Source organism: Oncorhynchus keta, unplaced genomic scaffold (genome assembly GCF_023373465.1).
Source record: "Oncorhynchus keta strain PuntledgeMale-10-30-2019 unplaced genomic scaffold, Oket_V2 Un_contig_1509_pilon_pilon, whole genome shotgun sequence".
NCBI lineage: Eukaryota > Metazoa > Chordata > Actinopteri > Salmoniformes > Salmonidae > Oncorhynchus > Oncorhynchus keta.
Genome location: NW_026279127.1, coordinates 289,397 through 312,237, shown reverse-complemented (window position 1 = coordinate 312,237; position 22,841 = coordinate 289,397). Strand labels below are relative to the sequence as shown.

Sequence of the window (22,841 nt, the reverse complement as noted above, 5' to 3'; positions counted from 1 at the left end):
GGTGGACCACTAGGGGTAATATAACACTGGTGGACCACTAGAGGTAATACAACACTGGTGGACCACTAGGGGTAATATAACACTGGTGGACCACTAGGGGTAATACAACACTGGTGGACCACTAGGGGTAATACAACACTGGTGGACCACTAGGGGTAATATAACACTGGTGGACCACTAGGGGTAATACAACACTGGTGGACCACTAGGGGTAATATAACACTGGTGGACCACTAGGGGTAATACAACACTGGTGGACCACTAGGGGTAATATAACACTGGTGGACCACTAGGGGTAATACAACATCTATACAACACTGGTGAACCACTAGGGGTAATATAACACTGGTGGACCACTAGGGGTAATACAACATCTATACAACACTGGTGAACCACTAGGGGTAATATAACACTGGTGGACCACTAGGGGTAATACAACATCTATACAACACTGGTGAACCACTAGGGGTAATACAACACTGGGGGACCACTAGGGGTAATATAACATCTATACAACACTGGTGGACCACTAGGGGTAATATAACATCTATACAACACTGGTGAACCACTAGGGGTAATATAACACTGGTGGACCACTAGGGGTAATACAACATCTATACAACACTGGTGAACCACTAGGGGTAATACAACACTGGGGGACCACTAGGGGTAATATAACATCTATACAACACTGGTGGACCACTAGGGGTAATATAACATCTATACAACACTGGTGAACCACTAGGGGTAATATAACACTGGTGGACCACTAGGGGTAATACAACATCTATACAACACTGGTGAACCACTAGGGGTAATATAACATCTATACAACACTGGTGAACCACTAGGGGTAATATAACACTGGTGGACCACTAGGGGTAATATAACATCTATACAACACTGGTGAACCACTAGGGGTAATATAACACTGGTGGACCACTAGGGGTAATACAACATCTATACAACACTGGTGAACCACTAGGGGTAATACAACACTGGGGGACCACTAGGGGTAATATAACACTGGTGGACCACTAGGGGTAATACAACACTGGTGGACCACTAGGGGTAATATAACACTGGTGGACCACTAGGGGTAATATAACACTGGGGGACCACTAGGGGTAATATAACACTGGTGGACCACTAGGGGTAATACAACACTGGTGGACCACTAGGGGTAATACAACACTGGTGGACCACTAGGGGTAATATAACACTGGTGGACCACTAGAGGTAATATAACACTGGTGGACCACTAGGGGTAATACAACACTGGTGGACCACTAGGGGTAATATAACACTGGTGGACCACTAGAGGTAATATAACACTGGTGGACCACTAGGGGTAATACAACACTGGTGGACCACTAGGGGTAATACAACACTGGTGGACCACTAGGGGTAATATAACACTGGTGGACCACTAGGGGTAATATAACACTGGTGGACCACTAGAGGTAATACAACACTGGTGGACCACTAGGGGTAATATAACACTGGTGGACCACTAGGGGTAATATAACACTGGTGGACCACTAGGGGTAATACAACACTGGTGGACCACTAGGGGTAATACAACACTGGTGGACCACTAGGGGTAATATAACACTGGTGGACCACTAGGGGTAATACAACACTGGTGAACCACTAGGGGTAATACAACACTGGTGGACCACTAGGGGTAATATAACACTGGTGGACCACTAGGGGTAATACAACACTGGTGGACCACTAGGGGTAATACAACATCTATACAACACTGGTGAACCACTAGGGGTAATACAATAGAAAAAAAGCAATAGAGCCCTGAGTACCAGGCCATTAGGATCTGATGGAGGGACAATAGAGCCCTGAGTACAAGGCCATTAGGACCTGATGGAGGGGCAATAGAGCCCTGAGTACCAGGCCGTTAGGACCTGATGGAGGGACAATAGAGCCCTGAGTACCAGGCCGTTAGGACCTGATGGAGGGACAATAGAGCCCTGAGTACCAGGCCATTAGGACCTGATGGAGGAACAATAGAGCCCTGAGTACCAGGCCGTTAGGACCTGATGGAGGGACAATAGAGCCCTGAGTACCAGGCCATTTGGACCTGATGGAGGAACAATTGATTCCTGAGTACCAGGCCGTTAGGACCTGATGGAGGAGCAATAGAGCCCTGAGTACCAGGTCATTAGGACCTGATGGAGGAACAATTGATTCCTGAGTACCAGGCCATTAGGACCTGATGGAGGAGCAATAGAGCCCTGAGTACCAGGCCGTTAGTACCTGATGGTCGTTAGTGAGTTAGGTCGGCTACTACTAAGGCATGTACAGAGTACATAAGAGGATATTACCGTGACTCAACAGTCATGTAGAATATTACTGCAGTCATGAATCATGACTGCCGGTGTGGCGTTGTCTGAACATACCTGGCATCTTCAGGAGTCTCTGCGTAGATGTGGTAGGTTCTCTCTTCAGTCACAATGTTCAGAGAATTCTCCTTGACATGGTTATCTACTATGTCCCTGTAGACAGCAGGATAGGACACCACAGGTTAGAGATGGAGTAGGAATTGGAGAATTTAGGTTAGCTGCAGTAGGCCAACATTGCATTTCATGGGAAATGACACCAGGGCATCAAAAGTAGTGCACTACACAGGGGAATAGGGTGCCATTTGGAACACAGCCCAGGCTCTTACTTGGCGGAGCGGATGTCGATGGTCCCCCTCAGTTTCTCCTCGCTGTCGCTCTCAAAGTACATGAGTTTATCGTCTCTCAGTACGAACCAGCGCAGCTTCCAGTTCCGTCTGGACAGAGTAGACATGCCACCTCCCTTCTTATACAGCCAGCCACTCTTCAGACTGTCCTGCTTAGCCCTGAACCACATGAAGGTTTCGTCCTTCAACACACACCACCTCCGTCGCCACGGGATCATCAGTCCACCTGGGAGAGAGAGATTGTCACATTATCTTTCTTCTTCCACCTGCTTGGTTATATGTTTACTTTGGCAACGCAAGTTTGGAAGTTAACTTTCCATGCCAATAAAGTGTATTAAATTGAACTGAATTGAGCGAGAGGGGGGGGGGAGGGAAGGGAGAGAGAGGAATAGAGAAAGAGGGAAGAGAAAGGAGAGAGAGGAATAGAGAGAGAGGGGAGAGAGAGGAATAGAGAGAGAGGGGAGAGAGAGAGAGAGAGAGAGAGAGAGAGAGAGAGAGAGAGAGAGAGAGAGAGAGAGAGAGAGAGAGATGGAGAGAGGAGAGAGGAATAATGAAATAGGGAGAGAGAGGAGAGAGGAATAGAGAAATAGGGAGAGAGAGGAGAGAGGAATAGAGAGAGAGAGGGGAGAGAGAGAGAGAGAGAGGGGGAGAGAGAGAAATAAAGAAAGAGAGGGAAAGAGGGAGAGAGACAGGTCCACTCCCCAACCAAGAATTTGTGTACTAGACTACTGGAGCTCTACAACATAACAGAAACCTGCTGCACTAGTCCACTACAACATAACAGAAGCCTGCTAGACTACTAGAGCTCTACAACATAACAGAAGCCTGCTAGACTACTAGAGCTCTACAACATAACAGAAGCCTGCTAGACTACTGGAGCTCTACAACATAACAGAAGCCTGCTAGACTACTGGATCTCTACAACATAACAGAAGCCTGCTAGACTACTAGAGCACTACAACATAACAGAAGCCTGCTAGACTACTGGATCTCTACAACATAACAGAAGCCTGCTAGACTACTGGAGCTCTACAACATAACAGGTGCCTGAAACATCTACATGCCTGTCGACCAGTGGTTTATCTAGCATCTGTCCCAAACAGCACCCTATCCCCTATGGGCCCTGGTCAAAAGTAGTGCACTATATAGGGAATAGGGTGCCATTGGTGAATGTACTCACCCTTCATGTAGAGGTAGCTGTGGAAGTATGGAGGCCCAGAGCCGTTCAGTATATTGACCCTTCCATTGGAGACCTCCTCGTCTGTGTCCACATAACCATCGGTGCTTGTGTCACTGTCGATAAACTGACCATCACATACATAGACATATTATTACACAGCTAATGTCTAGCCTGAGCACACACAGATCTGGGACCAGGCTGGGATAGTATGGTTCTGTTATAGATCTGGGACCAGGCTAGGATAGTATGGTTCTGTTATAGATCTGGGACCAGGCTGGGATAGTATGGTTCTGTTATAGATCTGGGACCAGGCTGGGATAGAATGGTTCTGTTATAGATCTGGGACCAGGCTAGGATAGTATGGTTCTGTTATAGAACTGGGACCAGGCTAGGATAGTATGGTTCTGTTATAGATCTGGGACCAGGCTAGGATAGTATGGTTCTGTTATAGATCTGGGACCAGGCTAGGATAGTATGGTTCTGTTATAGAACTGGGACCAGGCTAGGATAGTATGGTTCTGTTATAGATCTGGGACCAGGCTAGGATAGTATGGTTCTGTTATAGATCTGGGACCAGGCTGGGATAGTATGGTTCTGTTATAGATCTGGGACCAGGCTAGGATAGTATGGTTCTGTTATAGATCTGGGACCAGGCTAGGATAGTATGGTTCTGTTATAGATCTGGGACCAGGCTGGATTATGGTTCTGTTATAGATCTGGGACCAGGCTAGGATAGTATGGTTCTGTTATAGATCTGGGACCAGGCTAGGATAGTATGGTTCTGTTATAGATCTGGGACCAGACTAGGATAGTATGGTTCTGTTATAGATCTGGGACCAGGCTAGGATAGTATGGTTCTGTTATAGATCTGGGACCAGGCTAGGATAGTATAGTTCTGTTGGGACCAGGCTAGGATCGTATGGTTCTGATGTAGGTCTGGGACCAGGCTAGGATAGTATGGTTCTGTTAGTGATGTACTTCTGGGACCAGGCTAGGATCGTATGGTTCTGATGTAGATCTGGGACCAGGCTAGGATAGTATGGTTCAATATAAGGACAATCCATTTCAATGTACATCTACTGTAACACTGTAGCATAATGACTAAAAAGCTAAAGGAAAACGCTCTTTTAACACTTTCATTTTGTAGAAGTGTTTCAATATATCGATCTGTTTCAATATATCGATCTGTTTCAATATATCGATCTGTTTCAGTATATGGATCTGTTTCAATATATCGATCTGTTTCAGTATATGGATCTGTTTCAGTATATGGATCTGTTTCAGTATATGGATCTGTTTCAGTATATGGATCTGTTTCAATATATCGATCTGTTTCAGTATATGGATCTGTTTCAGTATATGGATCTGTATCAGTATATCGATCTGTTTCAGTATATCGATATGTTTCAGTATATGGATCTGTTTCAATATATCGATCTGTTTCAGTATATCGATCTGTTTCAATATATTGATCTGTTTCAGTATATCGATCTGTTTCAGTATATCGATCTGTTTCAGTATATGGATCTGTTTCAGTATATGGATCTGCTTCAGTATATCGATCTGTTTCAGTATATCGATCTGTTTCAGTATATCGATCTGTTTCAGTATATCGATCTGTTTCAGTATATGGATCTGTTTCAGTATATCGATCTGTTTCAGTATATCGATCTGTTTCAGTATATCGATCTGTTTCAATATATCGATCTGTTTCAGTATATCGATCTGTTTCAATATATCGATCTGTTTCAGTATATCGATCTGTTTCAGTATATGGATCTGTTTCAGTATATGGATCTGTTTCAGTATATCGATCTGTTTCAATATATCGATCTGTTTCAGTATATGGATCTGTTTCAGTATATCGATCTGTTTCAGTATATCGATCTGTTTCAGTATATCGATCTGTTTCAGTATATCGATCTGTTTCAGTATATCGATCTGTTTCAGTATATCGATCTGTTTCAGTATATGGATCTGTTTCAGTATATGGATCTGTTTCAGTATATCGATCTGTTTCAGTATATCGATCTGTTTCAGTATATCGATCTGTTTCAGTATATCGATCTGTTTCAATATATCGATCTGTTTCAGTATATCGATCTGTTTCAGTATATCGATCTGTTTCAGTATATCGATCTGTTTCAATATATCGATCTGTTTCAATATATCGATCTGTTTCAGTATATCGATCTGTTTCAGTATATCGATCTGTTTCAGTATATCGATCTGTTTCAATATATCGATCTGTTTCAGTATATCGATCTGTTTCAGTATATCGATCTGTTTCAGTATATCGATCTGTTTCAGTATATGGATCTGTTTCAGTATATCGATCTGTTTCAGTATATCGATCTGTTTCAGTATATCGATCTGTTTCAGTATATCGATCTGTTTCAGTATATCGATCTGTTTCAGTATATCGATCTGTTTCAGTATATCGATCTGTTTCAATATATCGATCTGTTTCAGTATATGGATCTGTTTCAGTATATGGATCTGTTTCAGTATATGGATCTGTTTCAGTATATCGATCTGTTTCAGTATATCGATCTGTTTCAGTATATCGATCTGTTTCAGTATATGGATCTGTTTCAGTATATGGATCTGTTTCAGTATATCGATCTGTTTCAGTATATCGATCTGTTTCAGTATATCGATCTGTTTCAGTATATCGATCTGTTTCAATATATCGATCTGTTTCAGTATATCGATCTGTTTCAGTATATCGATCTGTTTCAGTATATCGATCTGTTTCAGTATATCGATCTGTTTCAGTATATCGATCTGTTTCAATATATCGATCTGTTTCAGTATATCGATCTGTTTCAGTATATCGATCTGTTTCAGTATATCGATCTGTTTCAGTATATCGATCTGTTTCAGTATATCGATCTGTTTCAATATATCGATCTGTTTCAGTATATCGATCTGTTTCAGTATATCGATCTGTTTCAGTATATCGATCTGTTTCAGTATATCGATCTGTTTCAGTATATCGATCTGTTTCAGTATATCGATCTGTTTCAGTATATCGATCTGTTTCAGTATATCGATCTGTTTCAGTATATCGATCTGTTTCAGTATATCGATCTGTTTCAGTATATCGATCTGTTTCAGTATATCGATCTGTTTCAGTATATCGATCTGTTTCAGTATATCGATCTGTTTCAGTATATCGATCTGTTTCAATATATCGATCTGTTTCAGTATATGGATCTGTTTCAATATATCGATCTGTTTCAGTATATCGATCTGTTTCAGTATATCGATCTGTTTCAGTATATCGATCTGTTTCAATATATCGATCTGTTTCAGTATATCGATCTGTTTCAGTATATCGATCTGTTTCAGTATATCGATCTGTTTCAGTATATCGATCTGTTTCAATATATCGATCTGTTTCAGTATATCGATCTGTTTCAGTATATCGATCTGTTTCAGTATATCGATCTGTTTCAGTATATCGATCTGTTTCAGTATATCGATCTGTTTCAGTATATCGATCTGTTTCAGTATATCGATCTGTTTCAGTATATCGATCTGTTTCAGTATATCGATCTGTTTCAGTATATCGATCTGTTTCAGTATATCGATCTGTTTCAGTATATCGATCTGTTTCAATATATCGATCTGTTTCAGTATATGGATCTGTTTCAGTATATCGATCTGTTTCAGTATATCGATCTGTTTCAGTATATCGATCTGTTTCAGTATATCGATCTGTTTCAGTATATATCGATCTGTTTCAGTATATCGATCTGTTTCAGTATATCGATCTGTTTCAGTATATCGATCTGTTTCAGTATATCGATCTGTTTCAATATATCGATCTGTTTCAGTATATGGATCTGTTTCAGTATATGGATCTGTTTCAGTATATCGATCTGTTTCAGTATATCGATCTGTTTCAGTATATCGATCTGTTTCAATATATCGATCTGTTTCAGTATATCGATCTGTTTCAGTATATCGATCTGTTTCAGTATATCGATCTGTTTCTGTATATGGATCTGTTTCAGTATATCGATCTGTTTCAGTATATCGATCTGTTTCAATATATCGATCTGTTTCAGTATATCGATTTGTTTCAGTATATCGATCTGTATCGATCTTGAAAAGAGTGGATGCTTAATGACTAACATGTAAATGTAGTACAAGTTAACATAGTACTAACAGAGTCTGAGCTGCCTCTGAAGGAGTCCAGGCTGTTCTGAGTACAGGATGATTTCCTCAGCACCTCCTCATCAGTAGCATGTCCGTCCGTGATACTGGCTCCGTCTCCCGAGCCTGTACTCCCCTGCACCTCCTCAAACTCCTGCTGGTCACAGTCTGACTCTGTGTCTGGTAGGATGCTAAAGGAGATCTCCTCCCTGGCTCCTGGGACAGGCACAGTGGGCATAAAGTCTACCCTAGAGGGAGCCACGTCTCCTCTTCTCACTGGCACAGCCTCAGGGACTGTGGTGGGCATAACGTCTACCCTGGCACAGGGTCTGTTGGGTATAACCTCGAATCTTCTGGGTACTCTGTTGATGTCTGGAGCCACCTCTGTTCTCCTGGTGGGTTGGTGGCACAAAGCTTTACCTCCTCCGGTGGTGAGGGCAGGGAGAGGAGGTGGAGCAGGGTGGTGTGTAGGGACACTAGATCCATAGGAGGTGAGGGGGTAGTAAACAGGGGGGCAACACGGGGCCTGTGAGAGGGCCAGGGCCTGTGCTACTAGTCCCTCAGCGAAGGCCGGAGGAGGAGGAGGGAGGGAGGAGAAGAGCTCCTGGTCCAGAGGGATCTCCGCAGGGAGAGGGAAGTCAGGAAGGGGGATACCACTACCGGGACACTCCTCCTTAGCATGGAAGCCCTCATCCACCTCCTCCACCTCCTCCTCGGCCCGAGCCAGGGGAGCGGCGCTCTCTGAGGGGTCGTGGAGATTCTCCTCGCTGGACAGACTCTGTTCCAGACCCCCAAAGTCCAGGAGCTCCAGGAACTCTGTAGCCACGCGAGACGCCTCCTTCTCCAGCCGATAGATCTCTGCGTCCCTCCTCTGCCGGAGCTCCTCCCCGTTCCCACCAAGGCCGTCCCCTAACATGGACACCCCGTCCTCCTTCTGGCGCTGCAGCCTCTCAATCTCCTTCTCCAGTCGAAGGATCTCCTCCATCTGACGGGACTCCTCCTCGGAGGTGTGGGGGTGCAGGGAGTGGGAAAGGGACACCTCCTTGTGGTACACCTCCTCATGGGGTGCAAGAAACTCCATCCTCAGGGAGTTCCTAAAGGGAGAGAAGAAGAGAAAGAACATGATTAGATGGTTAACTGATGGCTGACAGTACAGTACCAGTGTATGTTGGTTGGTTGGCTGATGGCTGACAGTACAGTACCAGTGTATGTTGGTTGGCTGATGGCTGACAGTACAGTACCAGTGTATGTTGGTTGGCTGATGGCTGACAGTATAGTACCAGTGTATGTTGGTTGGCTGATGGCTGACAGTACAGTAACAGTGTATGTTGGTTGGTTGGCTGATGGCTGACAGTACAGTACCAGTGTATGTTGGTTGGCTGATGGCTGACAGTACAGTACCAGTGTATGTTGGTTGGCTGATGGCTGACAGTACAGTACCAGTGTATGTTGGTTGGCTGATGGCTGACAGTACAGTACCAGTGTATGTTGGTTGGTTGGCTGATGGCTGACAGTACATTACCAGTGTATGTTGGTTGGCTGATGGCTGACAGTATAGTACCAGTGTATGTTGGTTGGCTGATGGCTGACAGTACAGTACCAGTGTATGTTGGTTGGCTGATGGCTGACAGTATAGTACCAGTGTATGTTGGTTGGCTGATGGCTGACAGTACAGTACCAGTGTATGTTGGTTGGCTGATGGCTGACAGTACAGTACCAGTGTATGTTGGTTGGTTGGCTGATGGCTGACAGTACAGTACCAGTGTATGTTGGTTGGCTGATGGCTGACAGTACAGTACCAGTGTATGTTGGTTGGTTGGCTGATGGCTGACAGTACAGTACCAGTGTATGTTGGTTGGCTGATGGCTGACAGTACAGTACCAGTGTATGTTGGTTGGTTGGCTGATGGCTGACAGTACAGTACCAGTGTATGTTGATTGGTTGGCTGATGGCTGACAGTACAGTACCAGTGTATGTTGGTTGGTTGGCTGATGGCTGACAGTAAAGTACCAGTGTATGTTGGTTGGCTGATGGCTGACAGTACAGTACCAGTGTATGTTGGTTGGTTGGCTGATGGCTGACAGTAAAGTACCAGTGTATGTTGGTTGGTTGGCTGATGGCTGACAGTACAGTACCAGTGTATGTTGGTTGGCTGATGGCTGACAGTACAGTACCAGTGTATGTTGGTTGGCTGATGGCTGACAGTACAGTACCAGTGTATGTTGGTTGGTTGGCTGATGGCTGACAGTACAGTACCAGTGTATGTTGGTTGGCTGATGGCTGACAGTATAGTACCAGTGTATGTTGGTTGGTTGGCTGATGGCTGACAGTACAGTACCAGTGTATGCTGGTTGGCTGATGGCTGACAGTACAGTACCAGTGTATGTTGGTTGGCTGATGGCTGACAGTACAGTACCAGTGTATGTTGGTAGGCTGATGGCTGACAGTACAGTACCAGTGTATGTTGGTAGGCTGATGGCTGACAGTACAGTACCAGTGTATGTTGGTTGGCTGATGGCTGACAGTACAGTACCAGTGTATGTTGGTTGGTTGGCTGATGGCTGACAGTACAGTACCAGTGTATGTTGGTTGGTTGGCTGATGGCTGACAGTACAGTACCAGTGTATGTTGGTTGGCTGATGGCTGACAGTACAGTACCAGTGTATGTTGGTTGGTTGGCTGATGGCTGACAGTACAGTACCAGTGTATGTTGGTTGGTTGGCTGATGGCTGACAGTACAGTACCAGTGTATGCTGGTTGGCTGATGGCTGACAGTACAGTACCAGTGTATGTTGGTTGGCTGATGGCTGACAGTACAGTACCAGTGTATGTTGGTTGGCTGATGGCTGACAGTACAGTAACAGTGTATGTTGGTTGGCTGATGGCTGACAGTACAGTACCAGTGTATGTTGGTTGGCTGATGGCTGACAGTACAGTATCAGTGTATGTTGGTTGGCTGATGGCTGACAGTACAGTACCAGTGTATGTTGGTTGGTTGGCTGATGGCTGACAGTACAGTACCAGTGTATGTTGGTTGGCTGATGGCTGACAGTACAGTACCAGTGTATGTTGGTTGGTTGGCTGATGGCTGACAGTACAGTACCAGTGTATGTTGGTTGGTTGGCTGATGGCTGACAGTACAGTACCAGTGTATGTTGGTTGGTTGGCTGATGGCTGACAGTACAGTACCAGTGTATGTTGGTTGGTTGGCTGATGGCTGACAGTACAGTACCAGTGTATGTTGGTTGGTTGGCTGATGGCTGACAGTACAGTACCAGTGTATGTTGGTTGGTTGGCTGATGGCTGACAGTATAGTACCAGTGTATGTTGGTTGGTTGATGGCTGACAGTACAGTACCAGTGTATGTTGGTTGGTTGGCTGATGGCTGACAGTACAGTACCAGTGTATGTTGGTTGGTTGGCTGATGGCTGACAGTACAGTACCAGTGTATGTAGGTTGGCTGATGGCTGACAGTACAGTACCAGTGTATGTTGGTTGGCTGATGGCTGACAGTACAGTACCAGTGTATGGTGGTTGGTTGGCTGATGGCTGACAGTACAGTACCAGTGTATGTTGGTTGGTTGGCTGATGGCTGACAGTACAGTACCAGTGTATGTTGGTTGGTTGGCTGATGGCTGACAGTACAGTACCAGTGTATGTTGGTTGGTTGGCTGATGGCTGACAGTACAGTACCAGTGTATGTTGGTTGGTTGGCTGATGGCTGACAGTACAGTACCAGTGTATGTTGGTTGGCTGATGGCTGACAGTACAGTACCAGTGTATGTTGGTTGGTAGGCTGATGGCTGACAGTATAGTACCAGTGTATATTGGTTGGCTGATGGCTGACAGTACAGTACCAGTGTATGTTGGTTGGCTGATGGCTGACAGTACAGTACCAGTGTATGTTGGTTGGTTGGCTGATGGCTGACAGTACAGTACCAGTGTATGTTGGTTGGTTGGCTGATGGCTGACAGTATAGTACCAGTGTATGTTGGTTGGCTGATGGCTGACAGTACAGTACCAGTGTATGTTGGTTGGTTGGCTGATGGCTGACAGTACAGTACCAGTGTATGTTGGTTGGTTGGCTGATGGCTGACAGTACAGTACCAGTGTATGTTGGTTGGCTGATGGCTGACAGTACAGTACCAGTGTATGTTGGTTGGCTGATGGCTGACAGTACAGTACCAGTGTATGTTGGTTGGTTGGCTGATGGCTGACAGTATAGTACCAGTGTATGTTGGTTGGCTGATGGCTGACAGTACAGTACCAGTGTATGTTGGTTGGCTGATGGCTGACAGTACAGTACCAGTGTATGTTGGTTGGCTGATGGCTGACAGTACAGTACCAGTGTATGTTGGTTGGCTGATGGCTGACAGTACAGTACCAGTGTATGGTGGTTGGTTGGCTGATGGCTGACAGTACAGTACCAGTGTATGTTGGTTGGCTGATGGCTGACAGTACAGTACCAGTGTATGGTGGTGTACCTGTTGTTAGCTGTAGTGTTTTTCTTCTCTTCCTGTCCGTTGCTAAGCTCCTCCTCTTTTCTACTCAGTGCTTCATGCTCCTGTTGTAGTCTCAGTCTCTCCTCCTTCTTCCTCAACTCCTCCAGCTCTAACACCCTTTGTCTCTCCTCCTCTTCCTCTCCCCTTCTCCGCTCCTCTTCCTCTCTCCTCCTCCGCTCCTCCTCCTCTTCCTCCCTCCTCCTCCGTTCCTCCTGCTCTCGTCTCGTCTCCTCTTCCAGCCTCCTGCTCTCCTCCTCCCTCCTCCTCCTCTCCTCCTCCTCCCTCCTCCTCCTCTCCTCCTCCTCCCTCCTCCTTTTCTCCTCAGAGAGCTGTCGATAGAGGCCTCGGGCCAGCCGACCACGTTGGTGTTTCTGGAGAAGGACAGCTGCAGCACGGAGCCGCAGGAACACGCGCCTCCAGAAGTGAGCCCTGTAGTTCTTCTGGATGGTGATGGTGCTGGTCAGGACCCTCCTATAGTGCTTCCTATGGGGACACATATAGTCAGTCACTACCTCTTGTAGTGCTTCCTATGGGGAGGGGACAACACAAGACAAGTCACTGTCTGGCTGTCCACTCATTGTTCAAACTACATTTCACCCATAATGCCCCTCTCCCTCTCCCTCACCCACAGGACCCCCACCCTGACTCTCCACTCTACTCTATCTGGAGCTCTACTCTTTATTCTAGTCTGGAGCTCTACTCTCTACTCTACTCTGTCTGGAGCTCTACTCTCTACTCTACTCTACTCTGTCTGGAGCTCTACTCTACTCTACTTTACTCTGTCTGGAGCTCTACTCTCTACTCTACTCTGTCTGGAGCTCTACTCTACTCTACTCTGACTGGAGCTCTACTCTACTCTGACTGGAGCTGTACTCTACTCTGTCTGGAGCTCTACTCTCTACTCTACTCTAACTGGAGCTCTACTCTACTCTGTCTGGAGCTCTACTCTTTACTATAGTATGTCTGGAGCTCTACTCTCTCCTCTACTCTGTCTGGAGCTCTACTCTACTCTACTCTGTCTGGAGCTCTACTCTACTCTATTCTGTCTGGAGCTCTACTCTCTACTTTACTCTACTCTGTTTGGAGCTCTACTCTACGCTGACTGGAGCTCTACTCTCTCCTCTACTCAAACAAAAACTTTATCAACTGTATTTTATAAAATAATACGTTAGAGCACTAAACAATCATGACATTGAAACTGTAGGACTGTCTAATCTTTCTAGAAATGGTAGCAGCAGCTAGATGTTAATCAAGGTTCGTAATATCCACAATACTGATAGACTGTTGATAATATATTGTTGTCGCTCTTAAAATGTAATTACTATCCTTATCAGCCGGGTCTCTGAGAAAAACATAGAATATTTTACTAAAATCTGTGCCACTCCATTTAGTATGATATGTTTCTTTACGTTAGGTTACATTACATTAACTACCAGATGTAAGATAATACATGTGCATCTGGGACACTCAAGTATGGTAGTATGGTACGTTTGGTATGGACAGTAGGTTAACAATGTAGCATATCATACTAAAGCAGTCACACATAGCATATCGTACTAAAGCAGTCGAACATAGCATATCATACTAAAGCAGTCGAACATAGCATATCGTACTAAAGCAGTCGAACATAGCATATCATACTAATGCAGTCGAACATAGCATATCGTACTAAAGGAGTCGAACATAGCATATCGTACTAAAGCAGTCGAACATAGCATATCATACTAAAGCAGTCGAACATAGCATATCATACTAAAGCAGTCGGACATAGCATATCATACTAAAGCAGTCGAACATAGCATATCATACTAAAGCAGTCGAACATAGCATATCATACTAAAGCAGTCGAACATAGCATATCATACTAAAGCAGTCGGACGTAGCATATCATACTAAAGCAGTCTGACATAGCATATCATACTAAAGCAGTCGAACATAGCATAGTCAGTCCAAACAGTCCAAACAGTCCAAACAGTCCAAACACAGTCCAAACAGTCCAAACACAGTCCAAACACAGTCCAAACAGTCCATACAGTCCAAACACAGTCCAAACACAGTCCAAACAGTCATACAGTCAAACACAGTAAACACAGTCTGACACAGTCAAACACAGTCCAAACTAAACACAGTCCAAACAGTCAAACAGTCCAAACACAGTCCAAACAGTCCAAACACAGTCCAAACAGTCCAAACACAGTCCAAACAGTCCAAACACAGTCCAAACACAAACAGTCCAAACACAGTCCAAACAGTCCAAACACAGTCCAAACACAGTCCAAACACAGTCCAAACAGTCCAAACACAGTCCAAACACAGTCCAAACACAGTCCAAACACAGTCCAAACACAGTCCAAACACAGTCCAAACACAGTCCAAACACAGTCCAAACAGTCCAAACACAGTCCAAACACAGTCCAAACACAGTCCAAACAGTCCAAACACAGTCCAAACACAGTCCAAACACAGTCCAAACACAGTCCAAACACAGTCCAAACACAGTCCAAACAGTCCAAACACAGTCCAAACACAGTCCAAACAGTCCAAACACAGTCCAAACACAGTCCAAACAGTCCAAACACAGTCCAAACACAGTCCAAACAGTCCAAACACAGTCCAAACACAGTCCAAACAGTCCAAACACAGTCCAAACACAGTCCAAACACCAAACAGTCCAAACACAGTCCAAACACAGTCCAAACACAGTCCAAACAGTCCAAACACAGTCCAAACACAGTCCAAACAGTCAAACACAGTCCAAACATTCCAAACACAGTCCAAACACAGTCCAAACACAGTCCAAACAGTCCAAACACAGTCCAAACAGTCCAAACACAGTCCAAACACAGTCCAAACAACAGTCCAAACACAGTCCAAACACCAAGTCCAAACAAACCAAACACAGTCCAAACACAGTCCAAACAGTCCAAACACAGTCCAAACAGTCAAACAGTCCAAACACAGTCCAAACACAGTCCAAACAAACAGTCCAAACAGTCCAAACACAGTCCAAACAGTCCAAACACAGTCCAAACACAGTCCAAACACAGTCCAAACAGTCCAAACAGTCCAAACAAAAACACAGTCCAAACACAGTCCAAACACAGTCAAACACAGTCCAAACAGTCCAAACACAGTCCAAACACAGTCCAAACAGTCCAAACACAGTCCAAACACAGTCAAACACAATCCACACAGTCCAAACAGTCCAAACACAGTCCAAACAGTCCAAACACAGTCCAAACACAGTCCAAACAGTCCAAACAGTCCAAACACAGTCCAAACACAGTCCAAACAGTCCAAACACAGTCCAAACACAGTCCAAACACAGTCCAAACAGTCCAAACACAGTCCAAACAGTCCAAACAGTCCAAACACAGTCCAAACAGTCCAAACACAGTCCAAACACAGTCCAAACAGTCCAAACAGTCCAAACACAGTCCAAACACAGTCCAAACAGTCCAAACACAGTCCAAACACAGTCCAAACACAGTCAACACAGTCCAAACAGTCCAAACAGTCCAAACACAGTCCACACAGTCCAAACACAGTCCAAACACAGTCCAAACAGTCCAAACACAGTCCAAACAGTCCAAACACAGTCCAAACACAGTCCAAACAGTCCAAACACAGTCCAAACACAGTCCAAACACAGTCCAACCAGTCCAAACACAGTCCAAACACAGTCCAAACACAGTCCAACCAGTCCAAACACAGTCCAAACACAGTCCAACCAGTCCAAACACAGTCCAAACACAGTCCAACCAGTCCAAACACAGTCCAAACACAGTCCAAACAGTCCAAACAGTCCAAACACAGTCCAAACACAGTCCAACCAGTCCAAACACAGTCCAAACACAGTCCAACCAGTCCAAACACAGTCCAAACACAGTCCAAACACAGTCCAACCAGTCCAAACACAGTCCAAACACAGTCCAAACAGTCCAAACAGTCCAAACACAGTCCAAACACAGTCCAAACACAGTCCAAACAGTCCCCAACAGTCCCCAACAGGCCCAGCTCCATTACTCACCTTGCCACATAGCTGAGTATGTGTGCCCGGATCACCATGCCCGCCTGTCTCCGCACCTCTTCCCTCTCCTTCTCCAGCCGGTGTTCCAGCTCTTCCTTCAGGAACACCTGCAGGACATGACACATGGCACGTCCAGTCAGAGAGAGGGATGGAGGTTAGGCCCGCACGGCACGGCCCACACGGCACGGTCGGGGAGGGCAGAGAGAGGGGGGTGGTGGAGGTTAGTTCCTCTTGATAAGGTCCAAGGTGGGTTGCTGTAGGCCCTGATGTTTGTCACAGAGCAGAGCTATAGCTAGTTACTACTGTTCCTGACACTCTCCCTGACTGCAGAGAGCCCAGCTGAAGACTGCTCCTGTGCTGCTGCAGAGAGTCATGGTGTTGTGTTGTTAGTCCCACAGCGAGCGGCCATTCTGTCTATCTGTGTTTCCCTTCTGTTGCTCTCTCTCTCTGGCTGCTACTGAGGTGACCAGGGAGAGAGAGAGAGACTAGAAGGGAGGAGAGCCAGAGAAGAGGGGAGGGGAGAGACAGAGGGGAGGGCACTGCTTGGCAGAGAGAGACAGAGGGGAGGGCACTGCTTGGCAGAGAGAGACAGAGGGGAGGGCACTGCTAGGCAGAGAGAGGCAGGGAGAGACACAGAGGGGAGGGCACTGCTCGGCAGAGAGAGGCAGGGAGAAGAGGGGAGGGGGAGGGAGAGACACATAGAGGGGAGGGCACTGCTACGCAGAGAGAGGCAGGGAGAGACACATAGAGGGGAGGGCACTGCTATGCAGAGAGAGGCAGGGATAGAGACACATAGAGAGGAGGGCACTGCTAGGCAGAGAGAGGCAGGGTGAGACACAGAGGGGAGGGCACTGCTAGGCAGAGAGAGGCAGGGATAGAGACACATAGAGAGGAGGGCACTGCTAGGCAGAGAGAGGCAGGGTGAGACACAGAGGGGAGGGCACTGCTAGGCAGAGAGAGGCTAAAGCTAACTCTCTCTCCTCTGCTCTCATCCTTCTAGACCTATCGGCTGCCTTCGATACTGTGAACCATCAGATCCTCCTCTCCACCCTCTCCGAGTTGGGCATCTCCGGCGCAGCCCACGCTTGGATTGCGTCCTACCTGACAGGTCGCTCCTACCAGGTGGCGTGGCGAGAATCTGTCTCCTCACCACGCGCTCTCACCACTGGTGTCCCCCAGGGCTCTGTTCTAGGCCCTCTCCTATTCTCGCTATACACCAAGTCACTTGGCTCTGTCATAACCTCACATGGTCTCTCCTATCATTGCTATGCAGACGACACACAATTAATCTTCTCCTTTCCCCCTTCTGATGACCAGGTGGCGAATCGCATCTCTGCATGTCTAGCAGACATATCAGTGTGGATGATGGATCCCCACCTCAAGCTGAACCTCGGCAAGACGGAGCTGCTTTTCCTCCCGGGGAAGGACTGCCCGTTCCATGATCTCGCCATCACGGTTGACAACTCCATTGTGTCCTCCTCCCAGAGCGCTAAGAACCTTGGCGTGATCCTGGACAACACCCTGTCGTTCTCAACTAACATCAAGGCGGTGGCCCGTTCCTGTAGGTTCATGCTCTACAACATCCGCAGAGTACGACCCTGCCTCACACAGGAAGCGGCGCAGGTCCTAATCCAGGCACTTGTCATCTCCCGTCTGGATTACTGCAACTCGCTGTTGGCTGGGCTCCCTGCCTGTGCCATTAAACCCCTACAACTCATCCAGAACGCCGCAGCCCGTCTGGTGTTCAACCTTCCCAAGTTCTCTCCACGTCACCCCGCTCCTCCGCTCTCTCCACTGGCTTCCAGTTGAAGCTCGCATCCGCTACAAGACCATGGTGCTTGCCTACGGAGCTGTGAGGGGAACGGCACCTCAGTACCTCCAGGCTCTGATCAGGCCCTACACCCAAACAAGGGCACTGCGTTCATCCACCTCTGGCCTGCTCGCCTCCCTACCACTGAGGAAGTACAGTTCCCGCTCAGCCCAGTCAAAACTGTTCGCTGCTCTGGCCCCCAATGGTGGAACAAACTCCCTCACGACGCCAGGACAGCGGAGTCAATCACCACCTTCCGGAGACACCTGAAACCCCACCTCTTTAAGGAATACCTAGGATAGGATAAAGTAATCCTTCTCACCCCCCTTAAAAGATTTAGATGCACTATTGTAAAGTGGCTGTTCCACTGGATGTCATAAGGTGAATGCACCAATTTGTAAGTCGCTCTGGATAAGAGCGTCTGCTAAATGACTTAAATGTAATGTAATGTAATGGAGACTGGAGGGGAGGGGGAGACACAGAGGGGAGGGCACTGCTAGGCAGAGAGAGGTAGGGAGAAACACACAGAGGGGAGGGCACTGCTAGGCAGAGAGAGGCAGGGAGAGACGGAGGGGAGGGCACTGCTAGGCAGAGAGAGGCAGGGAGAGACACAGAGGGGGTGGGGGGCACTGCTAGGCAGAGAGAGACAGGGAGACTGGAGGGGAGGGCACTGCTAGGCAGAGAGAGGCAGGGAGACTGGAGGGGGAGGGCACTGCTAGGCAGAGAGAGGCAGGGAGACTGGAGGGGAGGGCACTGCTAGGCAGAGAGAGGCAGGGAGACTGGAGGGGAGGGCACTGCTAGGCAGAGAGAGGCAGGGAGCGACACAGAGGGGAGGGCACTGCTCGGCAGAGAGAGGCAGGGAGAGACACAGAGGGGTGGGGGGCACTGCTAGGCAGAGAGAGGCAGGGAGACTGAAGGGGAGGGCACTGCTAGGCAGAGAGAGGCAGGGAGCGACACAGAGGGGAGGGCACTGCTCGGCAGAGAGAGGCAGGGAGAGACACAGAGGGGTGGGGGGCACTGCTAGGCAGAGAGAGGCAGGGAGAAGAGGGGAGGGGGAGGGAGGAGGGCACTGTTAGGTAGAGAGAGGCAGGGAGAAGAGGGGAGGGGGAGGGAGGAGGGAGGATGGCACTGCTAGGTAGAGAGAGGCAGGGAGACTGGAGGGGGGAGAAGGGCACTGCTAGGTAGAGAGAGGCAGGAAGACTGGAGGGAAGGGAGAGGGAGAAGGGCACTGCTAGGTAGAGAGAGGCAGGGAGACTGGAGGGAAGGGAGAGGGAGGAAGGCACTGCTAGGTAGAGAGAGGCAGGGAGACTGGAGGGGAGAGGAGAGGGAGGAGGGCACTGCTAGGTAGAGAGAGGCAGGGAGACTGGAGGGGGGAGAAGGGCACTGCTAGGCAGAGAGAGGCAGGGAGACTGGAGGGAAGGGAGAGGGAGGAAGGCACTGCTAGGTAGAGAGAGGCAGGGAGACTGGAGGGAAGGGAGAGGGAGGAAGGCACTGCTAGGTAGAGAGAGGCAGGGAGACTGGAGGGAAGGGAGAGGGAGGAAGGCACTGCTAGGTAGAAAGAGGCAGGGAGACTGGAGGGAAGGGAGAGGGAGGAGGGCACTGCTAGGCAGAGAGAGGCAGGGAGACTGGAGGGAAGGGAGAGGGAGGAGGGCACTGCTAGGTAGAGAGAGGCAGGGAGACTGGAGGGAAGGGAGAGGGAGGAAGGCACTGCTAGGTAGAGAGAGGCAGGGAGACTGGAGGGGAGGGAGGTTTCAGGTGTCTCCGGAAGGTGGTGATTGACTCCGCTGTCCTGGCGTCGTGAGGGAGTTTGTTCCAAGAGACTTCTACTGGGACTAGTTAACCCTTCCTTTATACTCCAACATAATCACATTTGAAGAATTGATGACACTTTAAATACATTCAGTATAAAGATATGGTGTATATGTCAAGGTTACCTAGGGCTGTTTTCGAATTATGCTTTATGTGTAGTAATAATATGAGTAGCAAGTCCACAACAAATACCCACAAATCTAAGGAATGGAATTAAGAATATATAAATATATGGGAGAGCAATGTTAGAGCAGCATAGACTAAGATACAGTAGAATAGTATAGAATACTGTTAACTGAACTGTCAAAATAACATCAACTCAACAGGAACACACCACTCTTCTACACTTTATCCACACCATCACCATTCTACACTTTAACCACACCACCACCCTTCTACACTTTAACCACACCATCACCCTTCTACACTTTAACCACACCATCACCCTTCTACACTTTAACCACACCATCACCCTTCTACACTTTAACCACACCATCACCCTTCTACACTTTAACCACATCACCACCCTTCTACACTTTAACCACACCACCACCCTTCTACACTTTAACCACACCATCACCCTTCTACACTTTAACCACACCATCACCCTTCTACACTTTAACCACACCATCACCCTTCTACACTTTAACCACACCATCACCCTTCTACACTTTAATCACACCATCACCATTCTACACTTTAACCACACCATCACCCTTCTACACTTTAACCACATCACCACCCTTCTACACTTTAACCACACCATCACCCTTCTACACTTTAACCACACCATCACCCTTCTACACTTTAATCACACCACCACCCTTCTACACATCACCACCCTTCTACACTTTAATCACACCATCACCCTTCTACACTTTAACCACACCATCACCCTTCTACACTTTAACCACACCATCACCCTTCTACACTTTAACCACACCATCACCCTTCTACACTTTAACCACATCATCACCATTCTACACTTTAATCACACCATCACCATTCTACACTTTAACCACACCATCACCCTTCTACACTTTAACCACATCACCACCCTTCTACACTTTAACCACACCATCACCCTTCTACACTTTAACCACACCATCAACCTTCTACACTTTAACCACACCATCACCCTTCTACACTTTAACCACACCATCACCCTTCTACACTTTAACCACACCATCACCCTTCTACACTTTAACCACACCATCACCCTTCTATACTTTAACCACACCATCACCCTTCTACACTTTAATCACACCATCACCATTCTACACTTTAACCACACCATCACCCTTCTACACTTTAACCACATCACCACCCTTCTACACTTTAACCACACCATCACCCTTCTACACTTTAACCACACCATCAACCTTCTACACTTTAACCACACCATCACCCTTCTACACTTTAACCACACCATCACCCTTCTACACTTTAACCACACCATCACCCTTCTACACTTTAACCACATCATCACCCTTCTACACTTTAACCACACCACCACCCTTCTACACTTTAACCACACCACCACCCTTCTACACTTTAACCACACCATCACCCTTCTACACTTTAATCACACACCACCACTCTACTGTCACGCACTGACCCTTCTACACTTTAATCACACACCACCCTTCTACACTTTAACCACACCATCACCCTTCTACACTTTAATCACACACCACCACTCTACTGTCACGCCCTGACCCATTATCCTGTGATAGTGTCCCTGACCCAGCTGGATTGTCGGACAGAGCGACATTATCCCGTGATAGTGTCCCTATCTCAGCTGTGTTGTCAGGAAGAGAGACATTATCCTGTGATAGTGTCCCTGACCCAGCTGGGTTGTTAGGAAGAGAGACATTATCCTGTGATAGTGTCCCTGACCCAGCTGGGTTGTCAGACAGAGCGACATTATCATGTGATAGTGTCCCTGACCCAGCTGTGTTGTCAGGAAGAGAGACATTATCCTGTGATAGTGTCCCTGACCCAGCTGGGTTGTCAGGAAGAGAGACATTATCCTGTGATAGTGTCCCTGACCCAGCTGGGTTGTCAGAAAGAGACATTATCCTGTGATAGTGTCCCTGACCCAGCTGGGTTGTCAGGAAGAGACATTATCCTGTGATAGTGTCCCTGTCCCAGCTGGGTTGTCAGACAGAGCGACATTATCATGTGATAGTGTCCCTGACCCAGCTGTGTTGTCAGGAAGAGAGACATTATCCTGTGATAGTGTCCCTGACCCAGCTGGGTTGTCAGGAAGAGAGACATTATCCTGTGATAGTGTCCCTGACCCAGCTGGGTTGTCAGGAAGAGAGACATTATCCTGTGATAGTGTCCCTGTCCCAGCTGGGTTGTCAGACAGAGAGACACCCTGAAACCCCCCCAGCCCGAGGTCCTTGTTCTTCTCCCTTCTCGGTAACCTATCACCCTGAAACCCCCCCAGCCCGAGGTCCTTGTTCTTCTCCCTTCTCGGTAACCTATCACCCTGAAACCCCCCCAGCCCGAGGTCCTTGTTCTTCTCCCTTCTCGGTAACCTATCACCCTGAAACCCCCCCGGCCCGAGGTCCTTGTTCTTCTCCCTTCTCGGTAACCTATCACCCTGAAACCCCCCCGGCCCGAGGTCCTTGTTC

At 47.2% G+C, this 22,841-nt stretch overlaps 1 protein-coding gene across 3 annotated transcripts in view; it reads right to left on the bottom strand.

Moving 5' to 3' along the window:
- LOC118383701 (unconventional myosin-X-like) overlaps positions 1-22,841 on the bottom strand; it is a 284,313-nt gene that overhangs the window by 46,680 nt on the left and 214,792 nt on the right. For all 3 annotated transcript variants that reach the window (XM_052502082.1, XM_052502084.1, XM_052502085.1), the window contains 6 exons: positions 16,581-16,687; positions 12,533-13,033; positions 8,062-9,142; positions 3,885-4,008; positions 2,687-2,930; positions 2,418-2,513 (listed from right to left, as the gene is read on the bottom strand). In XM_052502082.1, the coding sequence (XP_052358042.1) occupies positions 2,418-2,513; positions 2,687-2,930; positions 3,885-4,008; positions 8,062-9,142; positions 12,533-13,033; positions 16,581-16,687 (2,153 nt within the window). The remainder of the gene's footprint in view (positions 1-2,417; positions 2,514-2,686; positions 2,931-3,884; positions 4,009-8,061; positions 9,143-12,532; positions 13,034-16,580; positions 16,688-22,841) is intronic.